This window comes from Marmota flaviventris, chromosome 10, assembly GCF_047511675.1.
Source record: "Marmota flaviventris isolate mMarFla1 chromosome 10, mMarFla1.hap1, whole genome shotgun sequence".
Taxonomy (NCBI): domain Eukaryota; kingdom Metazoa; phylum Chordata; class Mammalia; order Rodentia; family Sciuridae; genus Marmota; species Marmota flaviventris.
In genome coordinates this window covers 48,153,127-48,177,324 of record NC_092507.1, presented here as the reverse complement: position 1 = coordinate 48,177,324, position 24,198 = coordinate 48,153,127, and the positions used below count along the sequence as shown (strand labels likewise).

The 24,198-nt window shown below is 37.6% G+C and overlaps 1 protein-coding gene across 1 annotated transcript in view; it reads left to right on the top strand.

Moving 5' to 3' along the window:
- The window catches only part of C10H1orf87 (chromosome 10 C1orf87 homolog), a 77,014-nt gene that overhangs the window by 28,623 nt on the left and 24,193 nt on the right, over nucleotides 1–24,198 (top strand). The window contains exons 3-7 of the mRNA XM_027944894.3: nucleotides 330–464; nucleotides 1,254–1,517; nucleotides 4,321–4,442; nucleotides 8,182–8,347; nucleotides 15,110–15,207. Of these exons, the coding sequence (XP_027800695.2) occupies nucleotides 330–464; nucleotides 1,254–1,517; nucleotides 4,321–4,442; nucleotides 8,182–8,347; nucleotides 15,110–15,207 (785 nt within the window). The remainder of the gene's footprint in view (nucleotides 1–329; nucleotides 465–1,253; nucleotides 1,518–4,320; nucleotides 4,443–8,181; nucleotides 8,348–15,109; nucleotides 15,208–24,198) is intronic.

Sequence of the window (24,198 nt, the reverse complement as noted above, 5' to 3'; positions counted from 1 at the left end):
TGCTGAAATGTGTGTCATTGCAAGCTTTCTTCATTGGGGATTTAATTTATTTAGAATCAGGATTGTGTTTAAAGGAGCTGTTTGTCTTACATTCTCCCTTCTTTCCCCTCTCCCCAACCTATCTTTCCTTGCTTCCATTTGTCTTCTTTTTTTTTAAGAGAGAGAGAGAGAGAGAAAGAATTTTTTAATATTTTTTATTTTTAGTTTTCGGCGGAACACAACATCTTTGTTTATATGTGGTGCTGAGGATCGAACCCAAGCCGCACGCATGCCAGGCGAGCGTGCTACCACTTGAGCCACATCCTCAGCCCTTGTCTTTCTTCTTTAAGTTTCCTCATCAGGCCCACTGCAGCTCTGTACCATCTGGAGACCAGTCACTATCCTACATGCATGGCCTCCCCAGGAGAAATCTTAGAGACCAGTCCTTGGAGCAGTTGGTGAGGGGTGGCCCCAGCCAACCTGAGGTATGTACTCAGAGTTGTCAAGTTGTTTCCTACTGTGAATGAACAGGTATTATTTGTTGTCTGTATATCTTTAAAAAAAAAAAGCCACTTTTTTTTTAGTTGTAGATGGACACGATACCTTTATTTTATGTATTTATTTTTATGTGGTGCTGAGGATCGAACCCAGTGCCTCACACGTGCTAGGTAAGTGCTCTACCATTGAGCCACCACCCCAGCCCCTTTTCTGTATACTTAATGTGGAGCAGATGATAACACAGTCTGAGGATGGACCGATGGATACTAAACTCCATATGTCCAGATGGCTTTCTGGGAAACATCCTTGATGAGTTTACAGGCCAACCCTACAGATCTAACTGAATTCATCATCTTCCTGTCCCTGACCTACCTTCCTTCCAGAGATTTCTAGGATTGAAGGGCCATTGTGCTCCCAATTAACTGAGTCAGGATCTGGGCTTCATCCTTGGTCTAAACCCCGTCCCTAAACTTCCCCATCCAATGAGTCTATAAGATAGATTATCCTAATTCTTATGCAATTAAAGAAGAATTTTATTTTGTAAAAGACAGATGGTGGATGTTAAGGAGCCATGTGTACTCTAAGAAGATCTGCTTCCTTTTTTCTCCTGAAGGAATAGACCTGAGGCGTGGTACACGAATGACAACACAGCTTGGATACTCGCCCTCTGGAGTGACCCTGTGATTCCAGCCCCTGTGCACTTTTGCATCCTTGTCTGGGCTTTTCACCATCTTGTATTAAAGCCATGTTCATTCCTTTTCTCATCGTTGTGTTAGGATATCGTCCAGAGGCCCAGTGGAACAACAAAAGAAGATTCTTTTCTTCTTGCCCTGGTCAGAAAGGAACTCAAGTCACACCCTCTGAGCTCCAGATTGTTAGACAAAATTCAGAAAGAGCTGACAAACCTGGACCCAATCTCTTCAGGGTTTCTCCTTCAGTCTCAGCTGAGCCACCTCTTCCTGAGGCATGGAGTCCCTCTGCAATTGCCAACAGTCAAGATCCTTTGCCAGAGATTTTCTAGGAAGGGCTCTCCTGAAATGGTATGGCCACTATTCTAAGTGTGGATGTCTTTTATGTCTCTTATTTGTACCCACCGGGTAATAGAATTAAGAAGTTGTGTTTTTTTTTTCCTTGAAAACAACCTTTTCTATGGACACTGTGTTATTTAGGTTTTCATCCCTATGACCAAAATACCTGACAAGAACTACTTGGAGGAGGAAAAGTTTATTCTGGGTTCATGATTTCAGAGGTGAAGTCCATGGTTGGCCACTCCATTGCTCCGAGCCAGAAGTGAGGCAGCACAGTGTGGTGAAAGAGCATGGCGATGGAAAGCGACTCCACTTCAGCACCCAGGAAGCAAAGAGAGAAATGGGAAGATGGCAAAGGAAAGATGAACCCTCTCATGGCAGGCCCCCAGTGACCCACCTTCTCCAGCCGTGCCCTACCTGCCTACAGTTTCCACCCAGTTAGTCCAGCCAAACTAGAGTGGACTGATTAGGTTACAGCTCTCATGATCAAATCATTTCACCTCTGAATATTTCTGCATTAACATAGGAGTCTTGGGATTACTCTTCATAGCCACACCATAAAAGATGTCTAAGCTTACTTATATTCATGTGGAAATTTCTAGTTAGAACAGACAGGAATAGAAAATAGATGTAGGGTTCTTACCTCTGTTTAATTTCTCTTGAAATTGGTATCCTGTCCTAAATTTTACCGTCTGCTTTCAACACCACGAGGGTGGTTCATGATGATGGGCCCTCTTGAGTCTAGTAATGCGCTCTTTCAGTCAGAACAGAGAAATTGGCAAAGATCTCCTGTTTGTTGGGACAAGTCCTTAGACTGAGAGAGGTAGGGGATATCTTTGAAATATGATTTACCACCACCTGCTGTGACCCACACAACCATTAATTAGAAACTGGTAGGAGCCATGGAGGATTTAGAAATACAAAAAATTGTAAACCCAGTGGCTTGGGAAGCTGAGACAGGAAGATTGTGAGTTCAAAGCCAGATTTAGCAAAAGTGAGTTGCTAAGCAACTCAGAGAGACCCTGTCTCTAAATAAAATACAAAAAATAGGACTGGGGATGTGGCTCAGTGGTCAAGTGCCCCTGAGTTCAATCCCAGGTACCCCCACATTGTCCTCCAATGGAGAAACAATGACCCAGAGCTACTATAGCATGTTTATTATATAGATTTTCTCATCAAGAGGTTATTTGTGGAGTTTCTGCAAAGCAGACAGTCTTGAAGGTCACAATCACTTGTGAGACTTTGTGGTTATTTGACTATGCCCAGAATTCTCTACCCTCAGCAGCTAATGCCTAAGCTCAAGGTCCAGACTGATATAGTGCCTTGCCTTTGTACAGAGCCTCCTCAAGTAAGGCATCATCATAGCAACTGGACAATCTTGATCTGCACCTTTGCACAGGAAGTTCCCAGTGCAGAGGCAGCCACAAGGCAGTCAGAGACCATAATCCAAGTCACTGCTCTCCACAATCACCATTTTACAGATTAGAAAACTGATGCCAAGAGGTTGCCAAGGACTTGGCTCAGGACACTCAAGAATTAATGGCAGAGCTGAGACACAAGCTCTCCAACAAGGCCAAAGTTCTTTGGATACTGCACATCTCTGGGCACTGAGCCTGAACTCACACTTGTAGCAGAATATAATGTGGTCTAAATATAACCAAGTTCCCAGAACCACAGGAAAATATCCACAAGAAGAACTAATAGCCATGAACAAATCATTAGTGAGTATGTATGAATAGCAAGCCTTGTTTCTGAAGAACAAACCTCAGAAACCTGGACTTTAATCCTAGTTCCATCTTTATCTCTGTCCCATGGGGTTCATTCTACTTAATGTCCCTTATGTCTCAGTGATACCATCTGGAAAGCCAGGTCAAAACCAACCTCATAGATGTTGACTCAAGATTTAGTGACAGGATAAATGCAAATTTGTGGTCCCATGTCCAGCATTTAGGGGATACTCAAATGTTAGTGCTCTCTTCTCTAACCTCCCCAAGTGAAATCTCTGAATATTTATGAGTTATTTAGCAATACAATGTCAGATTATTATACAAAGTATATATGAAACTTTCTGGCTAACCCCTAGTTTATATATAGCTTCCTTCCTTCACTGCTACCCTCCAATTCCCTAGAGTCACCTACAGACCAGAGCTCCTAGGATCCCATCCAGACCAGCAGTGGACATGGGTGACATTCCCTCAGTCCTTTCCTATGTAGAAAAGTAATTTTGAGATTTTTTTCACCTAGGCTAATAGATTCTTATCCTTATAAAAGCTGAATTCATCTAAACATAAGCATGCATTCTATATGCTAAATATGTTAGGGATGTGAGAGGGAGACCGAGAGAGGCTGGAGTCAAATGTTTATTTTTTAATCCACATTACATTTCCATAACAAGTCAACCATAGGCCCTTCTCCTCACTATCTTAGTTACAGGACCCAGGCTGATGGAACAGCCACTTTGGAATATTTTTGGAAATGATAGAAGAGAGGAGGGAAAAAGTGAGCTCCAACGGGTCTCATGGCAACAGTTCAATCCTCCACCCAAAGTGGCACTTGTCACCTCTGCTCATAAGACATTAGCCAGAACTAGTCACACGGCCCTACCCAAATACAAGGCAACCAGGAAGTAGAATTTTACATTTTGTACAGAGGGATAATAATATTTGATTTTAAAAGACACTAACTCTTATATTTCCATTTTTAAACAATTTTTAAAAACTTTAAATATAAAAAGTTTCCAAATACATTTTATTTCAGCAGGTTTTTTTTCCCTTCATATAGAGTAAATGAGGCTGTTCTTATACTTAATTTTCAGGTGAATTATGAAAAGCTACTCTGGTTTTTAAAAAGTGCAGCCTCAGATGACTTACAGCAAAGCAAAACAGTTGTGGACAGCAACCTGAAGAAAACTCAGAGTCAAAGTGATCCTAAGCAAAGGTATTTCCTCCCTTTTCCTGGGCCCATTGTTCTGATGTGTCTCAGTCAATTCAGGCTGCAGTCGTGGAGTACCACAGATTGGCTGGCTTATAAAGTGCTAACATTATTTCTCATCGTTCTGGAGTCTGGACGTTTAAGACTAGTGTGCCTGCCTATGATTAGTGGTCCAGTTCTGGTGAGAGTCCTCTTCCAGGTTGCAGACAGCTAACTCTTTCCTGCATCCTTACTGGCAGGAAGAATGTGAGCCCTCTCTAGCCCCTTCTTATAAGGGCATTGATCCCATTCCTGAGGGCTCAACCCTCAGGACCAGATCACCTCCCAAAGCCCCACCTCCTGGTACCATCATGCTGGGATTAGGGTTTCAACATTTGAACTTTGTTGGGAGAAACATCCAGTCCATTGCACTAGACTTCTAGAGCTGGCAGGGATCTTGGAGGCATTCACTCTAAAATATTCCCAATGCAAAATCACTTTGCTCTTCACCAACACTTGGCTTATGCATATAATTTTTTTTCTCCTTCTCTTGTATGCAGGCCAGCATAGAAAGTTATTTGTAGCAATTGCATATGTTTCTTAACACCAAGCATGTGTCTTTTTATGAGGTTGTTGTGTGAAAATGAAAAACCTCATTATGAAATAAGAAATGATTGTGTATGGGTGCAGAGCTCATCTATAACATATGATTCCAGAAATAGGTTCTGTCTGTGAACCTCTGGGTTACAGGCACTAGCTAATGGTTGAAATATAGAAATCAGTAATACCTTCACATAATCTTAAGGAAAAGAAGTGACTGAAATTTTCAAAAAGGTTGTGAGAAATATAATTATAAATGCAGCACACCAAAGTATGATATTCTGCACAAAGAAAAGTGACAAAGTGCAGTCGGTAGGAACATGAGCTCCACGGCCAGAAAGCTGAGTTGAACTTCTGTCTCTGCCATTAGTAACTGTTTGGCCTTGGCATTCACTTAACCTCTCTGTGCTTCCATTCTGTAATAGGAGAATAAGAATAGACCTTTGTTGATTTGTAACAGTACCTGAGTTAATAAATGCAAAGTTCTTAAAAACAGTGCCTAATACACAGTCAGTGCAATATAGGTGTTTTTTATTACTTTTAAACTTCCCTCCAGACAACCTTCTGTCAGTTACAAACAATGTGACTTTTTTTGGAAAAATGTCCCTGGACCAAGCATTAGAATTGATTCCTCTCTACAGGGTGCCACTTTTGACCATGATTCTTTATTTAACAAAGACTTATAGGATAACAGCTGATTGTCAAGTCCATTTTTCTGGCCCAGTCAATTCCAAAGTTAGCAAGTTCATAATCCACAGAAAATGGATACTCTGCCTGAGTACTGCAGTCCAGTATAGTTCTGGAAGCAACTGACCTACTGGGAGCCATAAGCCTTAGAGATTTTTTAAAATAAGTGCTCTCCCTTCATGTAATACAGATTGTAAAATCATGGTCCTAAGAGGTTATTCACTATGTAGATGAACATATGGCCATTCATTTATAGAAATTGAGCCTTTTAGTTCTAGAAAGGAAGCCTTTTCTGACCCCTGAACTAGGTTCTATCTCTTTGTTTTATCATACCATAGGCTTCCCCTTCATAACAGTCATTGCATTTATAAATATTCATTTGAAGATAGGAATGGTGTCTGTCCTCGTGAACTATCTTAATCCTAACATAGTTTGTGGCATATAAGAGGTGCTCAATAAACATTTGTTAAATGTAATTGGCATCTTCAATTATCTGAAGAGCTTACATCACTAGGCTTGCAGGGACATGTGCATATCTGCTCTATTTTTAAAAAGTGCATTAAATCATTTTGAGCACATCAGAGAAGGCACTGCTTTATATGGACCAGAGAGTGTGTCTATAGAAACACGGGACTGATGGGCTGATGTAATGAAGCCCAGCTCTTTGATAATGAACACGCTATGCAAGAAAACAAACTCTCCATAGTTTGTCAGATAGAGGCTCTAATGGAGTAGCTCTGTGATGGGGCAGCAATAGCCCTCATTGCCTAAAATAGATCAAAGGAAATACATCCAGCAACACACTTTCCAAGAAACCCTATCAGCTGCAGTAAGTGGGTTCCACACAACATCTACCCACTAAGTACTGAGCCAGGGTCAAAGCCTCATGAATTCCTACTCCCAGGAGCTGGTGTTGCCAACAAAGAGGAAGGAAACTACGGATTCAAATCTTGAACAGACATTCCTACTGGCAGAGTCTGGGTCATGTGCCCTAGTGTAGAGAGTGGCTAGTAACGCAAATACCAATATTCTCTTGCTAGAATGAGACAGACTGTGTTGGGAGCTTGGAACTTCCTGAACAAGGGAAGGAGAGGCGAAAGCTGCTGACCAAACCAAAGACACATGTCCACCATTCCTTTCCTGGACCAAACGTTTGGAAAATATTACATATTATTAAGTAGTTCAGAATCATATAATTTGGGGCCAAAGCTCCTCTAAGAATAATAGAGGGGGAAAAAGTGTAAAACATGACTTTTAGAAAAAAAATTATATACATCTAAAACTAATCAATTCCATGTACTGCTCAAAATCCCTGGGAAATAGTAAGGAACAAATCAGACTTGAACTTATGGAGCAGCCAATCAGGGAAATAAGATTTGAAACACTAAGGAATAGACCTGTGATCTGAAGGGAGACCTATTAAGATATGAAAGGGTATATCTAGCACAGATACCCTAGGGCAAAGCATGGGGCCTGATTATGCACACACCACTTCCCAACTCTTCATTCAAAGATGTCACCTTGTTATGTTAAAACCAGCCAATAACAGAAGTATTTATACCATGGAAATTGGTAATGCTACAAATCAGGGCTTTATCTTGAAGGCTTGGTTAAGGATTTACCAGCACACCACTGAAAGGAACATGATTCAAATGAGTAGCGTTTGGGGGAGATCATAGAATGTCCCTTTAGGAAATTGGCATTTAAGTTGAGACAGTGTACATCAGGAAAAGCTTCACAAAGAAGACAACAGTTCAGCTGAATCTGGAGGAACAAATAAATCTGAATGTTAGGTGAGTAAAGATCTCAAATTAGTTCACAATACAAATGACTATAAAGTTTTATCTTTATTACTTTTCACCCATTATTTAAAGCAAAAATAACTTGATAAACCATCTTAATAATTATATACATTTGCATGCCAGATTATAAATAAATGATTACTCCCAAAATATTTCTGGGTTTCCCAGATCTAAAAAGCAGAGTCAAAGACAATGCAGACATTCTCCTGATTTGGGATTTCCTCCTGTGTAGGTTCCCTGTTACAGGGATTTGGCAGCATCTGCTTTGCCTTGCTCTGCTAGTAGCAATAAACAGTGTGGAAATTTGATTTACCATCAATAATTATCTGAGTTTAAGAAAAGTAAGATCGATTAGGAAAACTACTACAATCATTTGTTTTTCTCTCCATTTGGGAAAAAGAGGAGGTTGATTTAAGAATCTCAGTCTATATTGCAGTCAGATTGGTTGGTGCCTCATGGGACGAAGCTCTAGAGCTTCGTCCGATGAGGCAGGTTTTAGTTAATCTGTAAAATTTTCACTTGCAGTCCCATGACCAGGTCACCAAATATTTAGGATGTAGCCCATGGGTTCTTGGGGATCCACGGTGGGTAACAGAGTTGAGAGACACAGTATGGAAACACATAGCTACTTCAAATGCATCTTCTTTTCATAGCCTTTCCTCTGCCCCTCCAATAAGAACCCCACCTCAAGACTCCAGCTCACCATCAGAAGAGGACAAGAGCCTGTTGGAGATTTTGGGGATGGTACTAAGGACAACCAATGGCAAACTCAACATAGAGAATCTCAACTTGAGTTTTCGAAAAGAAGACCGTTCATTTTCTGGCTGTCTCCCCCCAGCCAAGGTATACATTTCAGATTTTTTCAGCTAAAGGCAACTTCAGAACATTGAGTCTTCAAAAATAAGGAGTAGTTATGATCTCTATTCTGCCTGTGAATGACATTACACAATTGTTTTTTATGCTTGTGAGGAGAAAAACAAAATACAAAAGGAATTATGAAATGTGCAGAATTGGTCCAGGAATTACTTATAATTGGGCTGTCTTATGTTAATAATAGAAAATATGACAATATCCAAATAATATTTCACAATGGAAAACAATATTTTCAAGGCCAAATTCATTTCTCACATGCTCTCCCAGCTTCCAGTAAAATCAGCATGTGGTGTCTCATTCCTTAGGAACACCATATTTTAGGGACTGATGTAATTTATTGCTGATAGAGGTTAGCATGCTGTTTTGGAGCATTAATTAACAGTGCAGATGTGTTTCATGAAAGAAGATCCAGAACCATATTAATTCATGGATATTTGGTAGCCGGATGTACCCAAAACTACCTTAGATACAGGTAAAATAATCATTGCCATTGTTTTAAAAATACCTCATCACCATCACATTACTGAATTCTTATAAGAACCTTGCAAAATGCTTTACTTACATGATCTCATATAACACTGAAAAAGTTTATTCCTTATAAAATACCACAAAGGTAAACATTATCCTCCCATTTAGTAAATGAGTCGTGAAGAGGTCAACTCCAATCAAGGGCCAGGTACAAGAGGTGGAGCCAGGATTCCAAGTAGAAGAGTTCTGGAAATAGAGAGCCAGAACTGAAAGTCTCCTAGGTAGAAAGTGTCCATTGAATCCAATAGACAAGATTAGAATTTTACAGGATTGGAAAAGGGTGGAAATGACAGCTGGGGAAATGTTCGGTTAGAAAATCAGCATATACCTTTCATCTAGGTATACTGAGGTTTAAAAATGATGTTTACTAAGGAAGCAAGGATACAAGATGCTGAAGGAAGTTCTTATTCTATAACCAAAAACAGCTTCCTCGGAGCCTTCAGATGTAGAGTTAACTGTGCAAAAGCAAAGCTTATATTAATGTCAATGTGTGTGTGTGTGTGTGTGTGTGTGTGTGTGCGTGTGCATGTGTGTTATACATGCAACATATTTCACTAGAAGGAGAAAGAATAGTGCTGGAGAGTGTGAGGCTGCCCATCATAAATAACTGTTACTGTGTTCATGAGAGAATCTTTAGAAACAGACTAAGAAGCAGAAATTCTTTTTTTAGATTTGAAACCACAAAATACCATTGATGAACCTGAATGCCCTCAAATGATACTCACAGAACGGAACATAAACAGCTTGACAATTAAAATGCATTTACTTAATCTCCTTGGGTCTCTTTTTTTTTTCATCTGGAAACAATGGGTTCCAAATAGCTACCTCCTGTGTCTATTCTGAGGATTAAATGAAGTAAGTATGTGAAAGTATTTAGCATACTACCTGACATACCAGGCTCTGAATATTAGCTTCCTTTCCCTCTTATATTAAAAATAGATATTTTTGTGAGAATTTCACTTCAAAACAGCCTATAGGAAGAGGGGCCTCTCATGGTCTGGTGATGGTCACATCGAACACTGGCTATGGGGGAAGAGCTTGAGCGTTCTTATTCCCCAAAAGCTCAATCTTGTGGTTTAGATCCAAAGTAATGGGGCACACTTTCTTGAAGCAGTTCTGCCTTTCATGAGCCATCTGGCATCTCTTAAGACATCTGGAATTCACTCAAAGTCTATTACAGTTCTGGGAGGCATGGAAAATAGAATTTTGTTTCCTCAAAACGTGAGGCAAATTGAGGCCCAAGGGAAGCAGCAGCAGCCACACCACACTTCCTTGCTCCTGGATGCAGGACTTCAGAGTAGAATGGGAAAGGCCATATCTGAACTAGAGAGCTTTTTCCTTTTGACTAGTAGTTCTTAACCTTAGAGTATAGAAGACAGATCTGTGAACCTTCTTGATTATCTCATGAAAGCTGTGTGCTTTCTATCCAGGAAAATAAAAATATATATTTAAAAATAAGCATATCCAAACAGCCACTATTTCAAAGGGTTCTCAGACCATCTATGGCTTCCAAGATAAATAAACACTGCCTTCAAGGATAATCCCTAGCTCTTGTCATCAAATCCATGAATTTTGACCAGGCACAAAGAACAGAATGGAAACTGATCAAGTATCTGTCATCTTCGTTCTCTGGACCCACTCTTCCTATTCCTCTTGCACTTTTTTGATATAGTGATGATTTTTGGTGGGACTGCTAATACAATACGGATCCACATATATTTGTTTACCAACCACCTACATTACCCAAGTCAAGTGTAGATTCAATAGGACTGTAGAACATAAGAAGTTCCTAAGTGTTCAGGCTCCATTTAACCATTTACACATAACCCACTTTCTTCACCACTTGAACTCGTCCTCATTCTGCTTCACATCAGGAGCCCTTCCCAAACTCCTGCCAGACCTTCCTCTCAGGAAGAACTCGCTGGAGCACAGGCCACTCATCTCTTAGTACTCTCGGCTTCAAGTTCATGTAGCTTCTTCACTGTTATCAGGAGGGAATTTTTTACTGAGCTGACCAAGGTTTGTAGATGTGAAATTCATTCTTGTGGTAGGGCTTTAGCTGGAACACTAATTTACCTAGTGAGCCAGGACCATCAGACCTTCTGCAGTTCGTCAGGCCCCTTTTTCCATACTTAGTTGTTTCAATATCTGTGCATCTCCCCTAAAACAGTCAAAGCGAAGATTCCTATTAATTCTGAATCACTGCCCTCCTCCAATGCAATAGGCATCTTTCCAATCAATAAGGTATATTTAATCTATTCTTGCATTTAACATGATACTCCCTCCATGTGTTCTAGGCACTGAGGATGATGGGTTGTATTATTTCAGTTCCTTCTTTCTCCAGGAGTGTAGGGAAAAATCAACGTGTCATCACAATTCTGCGATAAACACAGTGGTAGCGCAGACTTTAAAGATAGAGAAAGTGCACCAATGTATCCTGGCCTGAAAGCCCACAATGGAGATGATGCAAATACTGAATCTTAGAGGACAGACGAGTTTGGCAAAGATTGGGGGTAAGGATAATATGGGGCAATAGAAGAGAGCAGAAAGGTATTCTGGGAGAAAGGAACCATGTGAAATAGCACTGGCACAAGGGCTAATTCAGGGACTCCTGTAAGTCCCTGCTCAAATTGTTATTAGAATGGAAAGCAGGAGCCAGTGTGAGAAGGGTCTTTCTGATGAGTGTGAATTTTATCCTAAAGGTCCAAAGTAATCAGGGAAGGATATTAAATTAGTGCATGGTGAGATCGAATTTGAAATTTTAAAAAAGAGCATCCTGATATTATTTGGAGAATTAGTTAGAGGCGGGCAATATTAGAAGCTGAGAGACCCTTTTTGAAGGCCGCTTCAATGATCCAGCAAGAGATTCTGAGGGTTGAAACTAAGGCACTAATAAGAGGGATCGAGGTAAAAGAAGATAGAAAAGCAGGTCCTGGTGTCTAATTGAATGAAAGCTCTGGATTAGGAGGAATTAAAATGATTCCTAAGTCATTAGCTTGGCAGCTGATTGAATGGTGGTGCCATTCTCTGAGAGAGGAATCAGAAAATGAGTAATCTGGAGGGGTACAGGATGGATTGATGAGTTCAACCTGGCCCAGGTAGATCAGTAGAGGCTGAAGCTGAATAATGTTTTAAGACACTTCCATAAGGAGTGGAAGCCATGGGCATAGTTAAGATTACTCAAGGACATAATGGAATGTGAGAAAGGAAGGGGGTCAAGAAACATATGCGTTGTTAAAGAGTAGGTAGCCATAAAGAAGTCAATAAGAGAGACTAAAAATAACAAAAGGAGATAGGGGAGTGATCAATAAAGCCAAAGGAGAAAAGAGTTTTGGGGGAGTATGACATGATTATCCCAGACTCACACCCACACTACAAAGATATCTTTATAACTAGTGCTATAAAGAATTTGTAGGCAGGCCCATGGCACTTGCCTGTAATCCCAGCTACTGGGGAGGCTGAGGCAGGAGGATAGCAAGTTCAATGCCAGCCCAGCAACTTAGTGAGACCCTGTCTTAAAATAAAAAATTAAAAGGACTGTAGATATAGTTCAGGGGTAAAGCACCTCGGGTTCAATCCCCAGTACCAAAAAATTTAAAAAATTGTAAAATGTAAACTCATAGAAGTTTCTATTAACTTGGTAAACAGAATTAAGTATAGCAGTTGGGTAAAGGGAAATGGAACTACTCATAGGAAAAGAGGGAGTCATGACAGTATGTACCACTCTTTCAAGCAGTATTTTGAGGAAATGTTTAGTCATCTCATATCTTTTTATTTTAAGTAGCAGCTATTTTATTTACTTCTAACTGAAAACCTTTCCTAGTAAGCAGAAGAACATTTTCTTCCTAAGGGTCATCATTATGAATATTAATGCTTTGAAATATTTTAATAATCGTCCTGAATAACCCTAAATGACAAGGCTTTTCTGGTAGATGTTTCTGTTTCTCCTCTTCAACTGTCAGCAGTCAGTTCTTAGTAGCTGTCAATCAATCTGTTTCCAGGAACGTTGATGTACCATTTCTAATCTGCTGTTCATTTTAGCCAAGAGCAAAACTTAGTGTTACCAGAAGTGAGTGATCTGTTTTTAGAATAACCTCTTAATGTTGATGTTTAAAAATACATCAATATGTGCTAATCATGTGGATTATTTTGTTCTTATTTATGGAGTCAAATGGCATAATGCAACCAACTTCTACCTCTTTTTGTTTTGTGCCAACCTCCACCCACACACACTCCACTCTCCAGTGACTTCAACTCATTCATCTGCCCGCTCATTCATCCATGTATTAAATTGTTGATCCTTTATTTTTTTAAATTGTGCTAGGCAGTGCTGATAAGAAAATGAATGAAACACAGGTCAAGCACTGATTGAGCCACTGTCATGTAAGAAAGCACAGCAAGTAACAAAAAATTACTGCCTACACAGGAAAAGGATGCAAAACCATACTAGATTGAGTAACGTCAAAACTCATACCTTCCCCAATAGCACCAAGATTGTTTTTACCTATTATTTACTCTTGCTTTTCCTCTACCTAGAATTCTCCCCAACTCCTTATTCTTTAGGTAAACTCTGTTCATTTTTTTCATGTTTCAAAACAATCTTTATTTTTCTCTTTTCAGCTTCCCTGACTTCATTCCTCTGTACCTAAAAAGTAATAGACACAAGCTTCAAATGCAGATTTGGTGTCTTTCCTTTTATAGCAACAAGTGAAGATGGACTTTTGGTGACTGGCTGTTCATTTGTTTTCTAGTTCTGGGGATTGAACCCAGGGCCTCCTGCATGCTAGGCAAATGCTCTACCATTGAGCTACTCCACACTGTTTTAAAATGTAGGTTTCATTATTATTTTGTTATGGTGAGACCTGCAAATCAGGAGACAGTTGTCACTGAAAAGATGGTTTATTTCTTGAAGTTTCTACAAGGAGGAGGCCTGCTGCACCACACAGGGAAGCACCAGGGCAGGCAGCAGGCAGTGGGGGTGAGAGGGGAAATGTGGACAAGAACTTTTGTTGTGTTTTTCTCAAGAATAATGAGCAAAGCAGGGCAAGCAGGTTTAGGATTGGCTAGTTTGGAGAACTTCAGGGGACTCTGGGACTTTAGACTAGTTCCCTAGTACCTAGACCTCAGGTAATTGCGGGGAGAAATAATGGTCCTGTGAGAGCCCTTTGGTTTGCATCTGAAAGTTTTACTTTTATCTGAGTTCTTTTCTCTCTAGAAATTGTCCAACTTTAAGAATGACAAACTCTTTAGAGTCAACAAGGCCTCAGGGTTTCAAAGCAAAAAAAAAAATTAGAAGATACACTTACTATACTCATTGTACTGAACTTCCTTTCAAAATAATAACAGTAGCTACCAATAGTTTAGTTTGGATGATTTAGTTTGGTTACTAGCTACTATTTAGTACAAACATTGAATTAGGAAATTTTTTCTTACTACTTTCCTTCCTTTCTCCCTCTTTCTCCCCCCACCCCACCCCACATCTCTTTCTCCCTTCTCTACATGTCTCTTTCCTCTCCCATTTCTGAATTTCTCTTCTCCCCTCCTCATTCACCTATCTCCCTGTCCTTCCACTCCGTTCCCTTCCTTCTTTTCTTTATTTTAAATAAAATTCAAATGCCTACTAAAAACCAAATGTCATTCTAACTATTCACATTCTCATGTAACCTTCACAGAATCCATGGAAATTAAAAGTATCCTATTTAGTAGATGAAGTAATTGGACACAGAAAGATTAAGTAACTTCCCATGGCACAGGCAGCTGATCTGGTGTACAAAATAAGATCTCTTGGATTCCAAAGTCTATTTTTAAATGATTATTATAAACACACAACATATGCTGTCACATCCATGAAAATATGGCATAATTTAAGCATCATTCACCCACTAACCGGATATCTGAATTGGTTTCTTAGCTGAACCTAGAACATATTACATCCTTGGGAACCACTATGACACTCTATTCAATCAAAAAATATTTATTGAGCATCTGGTGTCTATACAAAGTTAATATAACTTCTAAATTATAAATTCTGTGTCAATTAAATAAAAATTTATTGATTATAAGCATTCAACTAGATATTCTTGTCCTCAATGATATCCAATAGAAGACACTCCTGGGTATTAATTCACCATCAAAATCATGTAGGCTCTAATTATGGAAAGGAAATTCATCCTAGTAAAACTTTAAATCTTTTCTTATTTCTAGGTCAGGGCTATATGTGGAAAGCATGGATTATACCTGACCTTGAGCCTGCTGGAAACATTGCTTAACCACCAAAACTTGGGTTACCAAGATGAAATAAAGTAAGTTGATTTTTGTTATAGACTAAATATTTGTACCATTCCTAATTATAAATTCTTGACTTCCAATGGGATGATACTAAGAGGTGAGCCCCCTGAAAGGTAATAGAATTTAGATGACATCATTAAGGTAGAATTGGTATCTTTTCAAGAAGAGGAGACACTTCCTCTTTTGTCGTAAGAGGGCATATACAGCAAGAAGGTAGGGGCCATCTAAAAACCAAGAAGAGGGTCCTCACCAAGAACTAAATCTGTTCAAATTTTGATCTTGTATTTTTCAGTCCCAAACTGTGAAAGACAAATGTATGTTTTTAAAGACTATTGTCACACAGTCTATGGTATTTTAGGAAGCTAAGACAACTTTTTATGCTCTCATTTTTCTACTAGGATGCCAAACACAGAGATCTGTCTTAAGATTACAAGTTTTATGTGTGACCTAATCAATTTCAGTCACTTGAAAACCAGGTTAAAGAATGTTTGCTTTTATTAAGATCAAAGGGTTTTCTTGGTCATAGAAAAACAAAGCAGGAAATTTCTCCTTCTAGCCATTATGAATCATCAAGAGTTATAAAATCTTCACAAAAAAGGGCAAAATATTTGATGCAATGTTTTCAGACATTGGACATCAAGAATTATAGAATGGTGATTCCTAAAAGAAGGAAAACCAATGAGAGCAGCTCAACTTATTGCACAGGAAAGGAGAAGCCAAATAGAACTTAGATGTTTCCTTGAGTTGAAGGAATAGAGTTTGGAGATCAGAAAACTGATCAGAAAGACTGAAGATAGAGGATGGAATGCACACTACAGAGAAGAAGGGAGGAGGAAATAAATCCCCAGAGATATTTCTCTGGAAATTTCCAAGAATTGCCATTGGGACTTCATGAGAGTATTGAGTAATGTATATATTTGAGGAAACTACCCAAGCTAAGAACAGAAACACAAGATAAAGATGTAGAAAAATTTTTAGATCTCTTGCAGTGTTAGAAATAGTTCATTTTTCCAACAGTCAATGAAGAAAACCTCTTAACACATGCCGCATTGAGTAGGGTCCTGAGAAGGGTATTGATTATATTGAAGAGGGGCCAATTACTCCACAAATCTTAAAATCCCTAAAGAAACAAAAAAATGATCAGACTTTCTTCAAACTACTTAAATATATCCAAGAAAAAAGCTCTCGAATTTTTAAAGGAATAAAATCATTTTAATCCATTATGTAAACTTTACAATTTCTAGCATACATACAAAAATTATCAGACATGAAAAGAAGCAAGAAAAGTATGACCTAATATTAAGAGAAAAGTCAATAAAAGCATGTACATTAATAAAACAGAAATATAATTAATATAATTAATGGACAAGGATTTTTTTGTTCTAATTAGTTATACATGATAGTAGAATGCACTTTGATACATCATAACTAAATGGAGTATAAATTATAATTCTTCTAGTTATACATAATGTAGAATCACACCTTTCATGTACATTGGGTAATAATTTCTGATTCATTCTATTATACCTCCTACCCCCATGCCCCATATACTTCATATATGTACTATAAAAGAAATATTTTCTTTTATTAAGAATGCATGAACATAATGAGAAATATGGGTGAAAGAAAAAGACACAAATGAAGCTTATAGGTAGAAAAAATACATGTCTTCTTCCTCAAAACAAATAACAGAATAATAATAAGAAAAACATTAAACCAATCACAATAGAGGGATAGCTGACCAGGGCTCCTCAAAATTGTAAGGACCATGGAAAATCTGAAAAATTGTCACTATCGAGAAGAACATAAGAAGACAGGAAGATTAAATCTAATACAGTAGCTAGGATGGAAACTAGAGAAGAAAGGACAAGTCTATAAAATCTAATATGAAAATAAAGTATAAATTTCATTTAATTGAAATGTAACAATATTGGCCCTTAATTGTACCAAAATAGGGTAAGATGTTGATGAAAAGGGAAACTGGGTGAAAGGTGAGTGATAATTTTCTGTCTTATTTTTAAATTTTTTTAGTAAATTTAAAATTGTAATAAAATAGATTATTTTAAAAATGTAATGCTTAACATTTTTCTTGATAGAAATAATAGCAAATTAAACATGGAATAAAAATAACTTGAAGACATAGAAATAAACACTATTCATAATAAAATTAATTATGAAGAATAATGAAGGAAAAATTAACAAAGGATTACTGCAGCTTTGTGACACCATCAACAGATTTAATGTACAAAAATTCAAATCTCAGAAAGGGAAAGAGAGGGGAACAGAAAAGAATGTTGAACAATTAATAGCTGAATTTTTTTCTAAATTTGGAGAAAACTACAAAGACATGGGCCCAAGAAGTTCAATGAATCTTGAGAAAAAATAAATCTTGAAATAAACCATCCAAAGAATCATTATAGACAAATTTCTTAAAACAATGTAAAGACAAAGTCTAAAAAGCACACTGAGACCAAAACAACACCAAATGACAAAGCTAAGAATTATAACAGATTTCTCATTAGGAACAATGTAAGAAATAAGACGGTGGAATGACATCTACACATTATTGAAAGAAAGCTATCAACTAGAATTCTCTATTCAGAAAAGTTGCATTGCATAAAACAAATATGACATAAAGTCTTTGTTACATACCCAAGAAAGGAGTGAATTAATAATCTGCAGATCAACACCACAAGAAATATTTTAATAAGTTCTTCAAATGGAGCAAAAATAATTATTCTATATCTACATGAAGGAATTAAGAGAATGGAAATAGTAAATATGTGGATGAATAAAATAGTACATTTTTGTTTAATTTTTAAAAACTATTTAAAAGATAATTAGATGTTTAAAGCAAAAATAAGAACAATGTTGTATGAAGTTTATAACATAAATAAAAGTCTAATATATGATAACATCATATAAGGACAAGAGGGAAAAGTAAAAAATAAATAAAATACTGTGATGATGCTCTTATACTGTAACTGGAGTACTATAATTTTTTTTAAAGATGCTAAAAGAATACTTTAATTAATTAAAGATGCTAAAAGAATATTTTAAAATGGAAGCCTAACCACAGTCAATACACACAGAGACAAAAGGTAACAAACAAAATAAATATGACAAATATAAAATAAATATCAATAAGATAGGATTAAAACATAATCACATCAATAGTTACTTTTAGTATAAATGATCCAAATGTACTAATTAAAAAGCAGAGATTTTCAGATTCCATTTGTAAAGGAAGAACTAGTTAAACGCTTTCTATAATAACAATTTTTGATTTAAACATATAGACAAGCTAAAAGTAAAAGGATAGAAAAAGATATAGCACACCAACTCTAAAAAAAGTTGGAACCGTTATATTCATGTCAGACAAAGTAGATTCCCAGAAATCAATTGCATTCCTATATTCCAATGATGAATTAGCTGAAAGAGAAATTAGGAAAAACATCCCATTCCCAATAACCTGGGGATGGGGGGACTTGAAAATCAACCTAACAAAAGAGGTTAAGGACCTCTACAATAAAAACTACAGAACACTAATGAAAGACATTGAGGAAGACCTTAGAAGATGGAAAGACCTCCCATATTATTGGATAGGCAGAATTAATATTGTCAAAATGGTCATACCACCAAAAGTGCTAAACAGATTCAATGCAATTCCCATCAAAATTCCAATATTCTTTATAGAAATAACAAAAGCAGTCATGAAATTCATTTGGAAAAATAAGAGGCCCATATAGCCAAAGTAATCCTTAATGAGAAAAGCAAAACAGGCAGCATCACAGTACCAGACCTTAAATTATACTACAGACCTATAGTAACAAAAACAGCAGGGTATTGGCATAAAACAGGAAAGAAGACCAATGGAACAGAATAGAAGACACAGACACAAATCCATATAAATACAGTTACCTCATACTAGACAAAGGTGCCAAGAACATATTTTGGAGAAAAGGTTGCCTCTTCAACAAATGGTGCTGAGAAAGCTGGAAATACCTATGTAGTAGAATGAAATTTAATCCCCATCTCTTACCTTGCAAAAAAACTCAACTCAAGTGGATCAAAATCCTAGGAACTATAGCAGAAACCCTGCACATACTAGAGGAAAATATAAGCTTAACACTCCAACTTATAGGCTGAGGAACTGACTTCCTTAAAAAAAAGTCCTAAAGTGCGAGAACTAAAATAAAAAATAAATAATAGGATAGCATCAAAATAAAAATCTTCTTCACAACAAAGTAAATAATCAAGAGTATGAAAAGAGAACCCACAGAATGGGTGAGAATCTTTGCCACCTGCATCTCAGATGGGGCGTTAATTTCCAGGATATATAAAAACTTACACCATAATAATAATAATAATAACAACAACAACCCAAATCAGTAAATGGGCAAAGGAACTAAACAGACCCTTCCCAAAAGAAGAAATATGAATGGTCAACAAATATATGAAAAAATGTTCAACATTTCTAGCAATTGGAGAAATGAAATTAAAACTACGAGATTTCTTCTCACTCCAGAATGGAAATTATTAAGAATACAAGCAACAGTAAATGTTGGTGAGAATATGGGGAAAAGGGTACTCACATTCTCACTCATACATTGGTGGGACTACAAATTGGTGCAACCATTCTGGAAAGCAGTATGGAGATTCTTCAAAAACTAGGAATGGAATCACCATTTGACCCAGTTATCCCACTCCTCAGTATATATCCAAAGGATTTAAAATCAGCATACTACAGTAATGTAGCCACATCAATAGTTATAGCAGCACAATTCACAAGACCTAAGCTATGGAGCCAACCTCAGTGCTCTTCAAGAGATGAATGGATACAGAAAATATGGCATATATACACAATCAGATACTACTCAATTATTAAGAAGAATGACTTTGTGACATTGGCCAGTAAGTGGATGGATCTGGAGAGTATCATGCTAAGTGAAATAAGCCAACCCCCTAAAAAAACCAAAGGTCAAATGTTTTTACTGATACATAGTAGGTACCCTACAGTAAGAGGTGGGGGTAGAATAGAAGTTCAGTAGATGAGACAAAGGGAATGAAGGGAAGGAAAGGGGGATACAAAAAGCAAAGACAGTGGAATGAATCTGACATAATTTTCCTGTGTACATATATGAATACACCACAGTGAATCCAACCATGATGTACATCCACAAGAATGGTTTCCTAATTAGAATAAGACATATTTCATATTTGTATAATTATATCAAAATGGATTCTACTATCATGTATAACTAAAAAGAACCAATAAAAAAAACTAAAATAGTATACATCATTGCTCTGCCCCCAAAGACTTCAAAGGCACCTATCACTCAGGGAAGAAAAGTTCTTATAAAGAGTTCTATATGATCTGCTCCCCCATCATCTCTCTGGCTCCATCTAAAAGCTACTTTGCCCATTCTGTTCCAGTTATACTGTAAACCTTATCTTTCTCAGATGGACCAGGCAAAGATCCACCTGGGCACCTATCCTCTGAATGTCTCCTCCACCTATAATGCTCTTTACGGCTCAGATGTCCTCCTGCCAACCTCTTCCCTTTCTTCAACTTTTTGTTCAAATAACTCCTTATCAGTGAGACAAGGCCAACACTAACTCCCCTATTCAAATTTATCACCTCCCATACTTCTTGTTCCTTTTAACCCGCTCTACTTTTGTTTTCTTCTCTTGTCTTCTTCAACTACTCATAAATTGGGCCATTTGCTGATTTATTTTATTTATTGTCATATGTCTCTCCCTAACAAACAGCAGAATATATAATGCCAAGATATTCAGGATCTTTGTTTTATTCACTCACGCAGGCACTGTCTACAGCAGTGCCTTGCACAATAAATATTATTATAATAAATATTTATGTACTTGAACTGAATTAGGTGAAGAATAATGTGTTGAGATACTCTCAGGGATGGCAGTATGTGAATTCTTCCCAGTCCCTAGCTCACAGTCAAATTGAAGGACACCTTCCCTAACCATCTCATCAACATCCGGTTCCTTCTGCTGAGTACTCTCACAGAACCCAGTCCTTTTATTTCCTAACACTGATATTTGTAATTATGTATTTATTTGTCTGATATTAGTTTGCTATTTACAATAGTGCCCTCCCTAATGATGGGCAGTGTGACTTATTTGCTCACACTGTATTCCCAACATATATCCTAGTACTGACTCCTGGTAGTTATAAGAATGTGATGAAATCACTTATTCATTCATTTAACATTTATTGATTGCCTGCTACATACCAAACACTACTCTAGACACTGGGAATACAGATATGACTAAAACAAAGCCTTTCCCTCATGAAGTTTATATATTCTGGTGGGGAGAAGAAGAGAAATAGTAAGTGAGTTAGAATATATAGTATGTCATATGGCAACAAGAGCAATGCAGAAAAATAAAGTGGAGTGAAGGTTATGTGGAGTGTTTTGGTCAGCTTTGTGTCACTCTAACCAAAACACCTGACAAGAACGACTTAGAGAAGGAAGATTATTTTGGTTCTTGGGGTCAAATAATCAGTCCATGATCAGACAACTCCATTGCTCTAGGTCCAAGATGAGGCAGAATATCTTGGTGGAAGGGCACAGTGGAAGAAACCTTCTCAGTTCATAACAGCCCAGAAGCAGAGAGAGCTCAACTCATGAGTCACACCTTACCTGTCCACAGTTGCCACCCAGTTAATCCATTCAAGCCTATTAAATCACTGATGAAACTACAGTTCTTGGAATCTAATCATTTCACCTCTGAACATTCTTGCATTGTCTCACATATGAGCTTTAGGAGGACACCTCATATCCAAACCATAGCAGGGAGCATCAATCAATGATTAAATGGTTAAATTAATAATGAGGCCAGGAGTTCGAACACAGTAAGTGTATTTTCAGTGGAACAGCTTAGCACATAGGAATTTCCCTTCTCTAAAATCTTACAGGTGATTGGGTAAAGGTAAGAGACATGGTTAAACAAAAAAATCAGGAGAGTGAGCTCAGAGCTAAGTGGAAAAGCAGGAAGCTGAAATTGAGAGTCCTCAAATGGCTCCAATCTAAAGGCAGAAAGAGCATGTTTCAAAGCTCACATTGTCCCTGGTATATAGTGGAGACTCAATAGACATTAGTTGATTAAAAGCTGGGGTCCAAACCAATATTCCATGAATTAGGAATATGAGATCAAGAGAGAATGGGGGGCAAGTGAGGGGAAGCTGCTTTTTATTATATCAAAATTCTCAATTTCCACTGCTTTTGGGAAAATCAGAGAAACATGCTAATTTTTTTTTATTTACTTGTCTTTGACCTTTGAATATTCAAGGACATCAAAACCATGAGAACCAACGAAGAATTGCATTTATAAGAGATAAACCTGTTTCATCCTTAAACAGTCATTGGCTAAAGCTTCTTCTGTTGAATTAAATCCATTTCGTTAAGGGCTTTGTATGCAAATCTATATCCTTAAGAGATTAAAGATGCAATTTAGACACACATTTTAGGAGCTGAATGCACGAATCATTATTTTAGTACATATTGTCCATTAATCTGCTGTTCAATTGGGAACCCATTTGGAATGTGGCTGCTTGCTAATTAGCAGGATTCTAGTGCTGAGCTGCTTCCTGATTAAATGTCCTTTAGAATCAATAAAACATCAGGAGGGATTATGGTGATGTGGGATTAGCCCCATCTAACCAAATAAAATGAGTTGCGTTCCCTTCTTAAACTGTCATGTTGCAAGAGCTGACAAGGAGAGCAATTTTGTGAGCCCGGTAACAAAATAGTTGTTGTTGTTGTTCTTGTTTTTAACATTGAGATTTTGTTTTTTGCCATTTGCCTACCAATTAGCAGCGACATTAGTGAATGACTGCCAGGGTAAGGCGATTTTGAGAAAGACTTGATTACGATTTCAAATCTCGACTCTGAATCACCCTTATGTAAAATGAGTTCAGGTTGTGTTGGTAAAAATTATTATCCCTGTTCTTGGCCAGGAACATGTAAGTCAGAATTTGCATTTAATGTTTCTGTGTGACTTTGTAATAAGTGGTAATTAAGGACAGCAGAGAGAGAACAGGAGGCAAACTAATACTCTAAAATTGTATTGGCAAAATTAAATGCTTCAAACCAGTTTAAAACACATGCACACGAGCCAAATTGTGTTGGTGGGGTGGGGAGGAATAATGAAGCCTCTATGGAAGCTTCGTGAATAGATGGAGCCATTGACACAGCCACAAGTAGGACTTATCATACACATCTGGCCCATTATTGAGAGTGCAATTAGGTTGAAAAGGACCCGTTTTGCTAATCCCAGGAACTACCAGAGGATTTCGGGAGATAAAGGAAACATGAGGTGTCTGATTCAGCAATTACTTTGTAAAGGGAATAGGAAAGGGTTAGCCAAGAGCTATTAGAGATGTGGTATGGCCTGCACATTGGTTGGGCTATAGAAATTAGACCTAGCTTTTCCATTCTACATTCTAATAATAATAATAATAATAATAATAATAATTGTTATTATTATTAGTTATAGCCCACACTTACTTAGTGCTAAATGTATTTCAAGAAATATTCTAAGCACCTTATAAATATTAATTCTTTTAATCCTTGCACCTGCCCCATGAGGTGAGCACTAATATTTTTCAAATGAAGAAACACAGAGAGATTAAAACCTATATGTAATCCATACCTGAATTCATCAATAAGGCTAAGCCAAATGCAGACCCTCTGGTTTCAGAGTTTGGGGGCTTAGTCACTGTACTATAGCAACATTCCTACTTGCCCTACAATACTCACAAACTTTTACAAGATTGTGGCTAAGGCACAGGTGTTTGGGGAAAATTGCCTGAGTCCCAGAGCTGGCTTCACACTTGGGCTTGGTGCTGAACACAATTCTGGATCTGAGGAATTGGGTAACTCTTGCCCTCTACCCATACCCTGATCTGGACTTTTGACCTCCAAAACTGTGAGAAATTTCTGTTGAAGCCACATGGTCTGTGGTGTCTCATT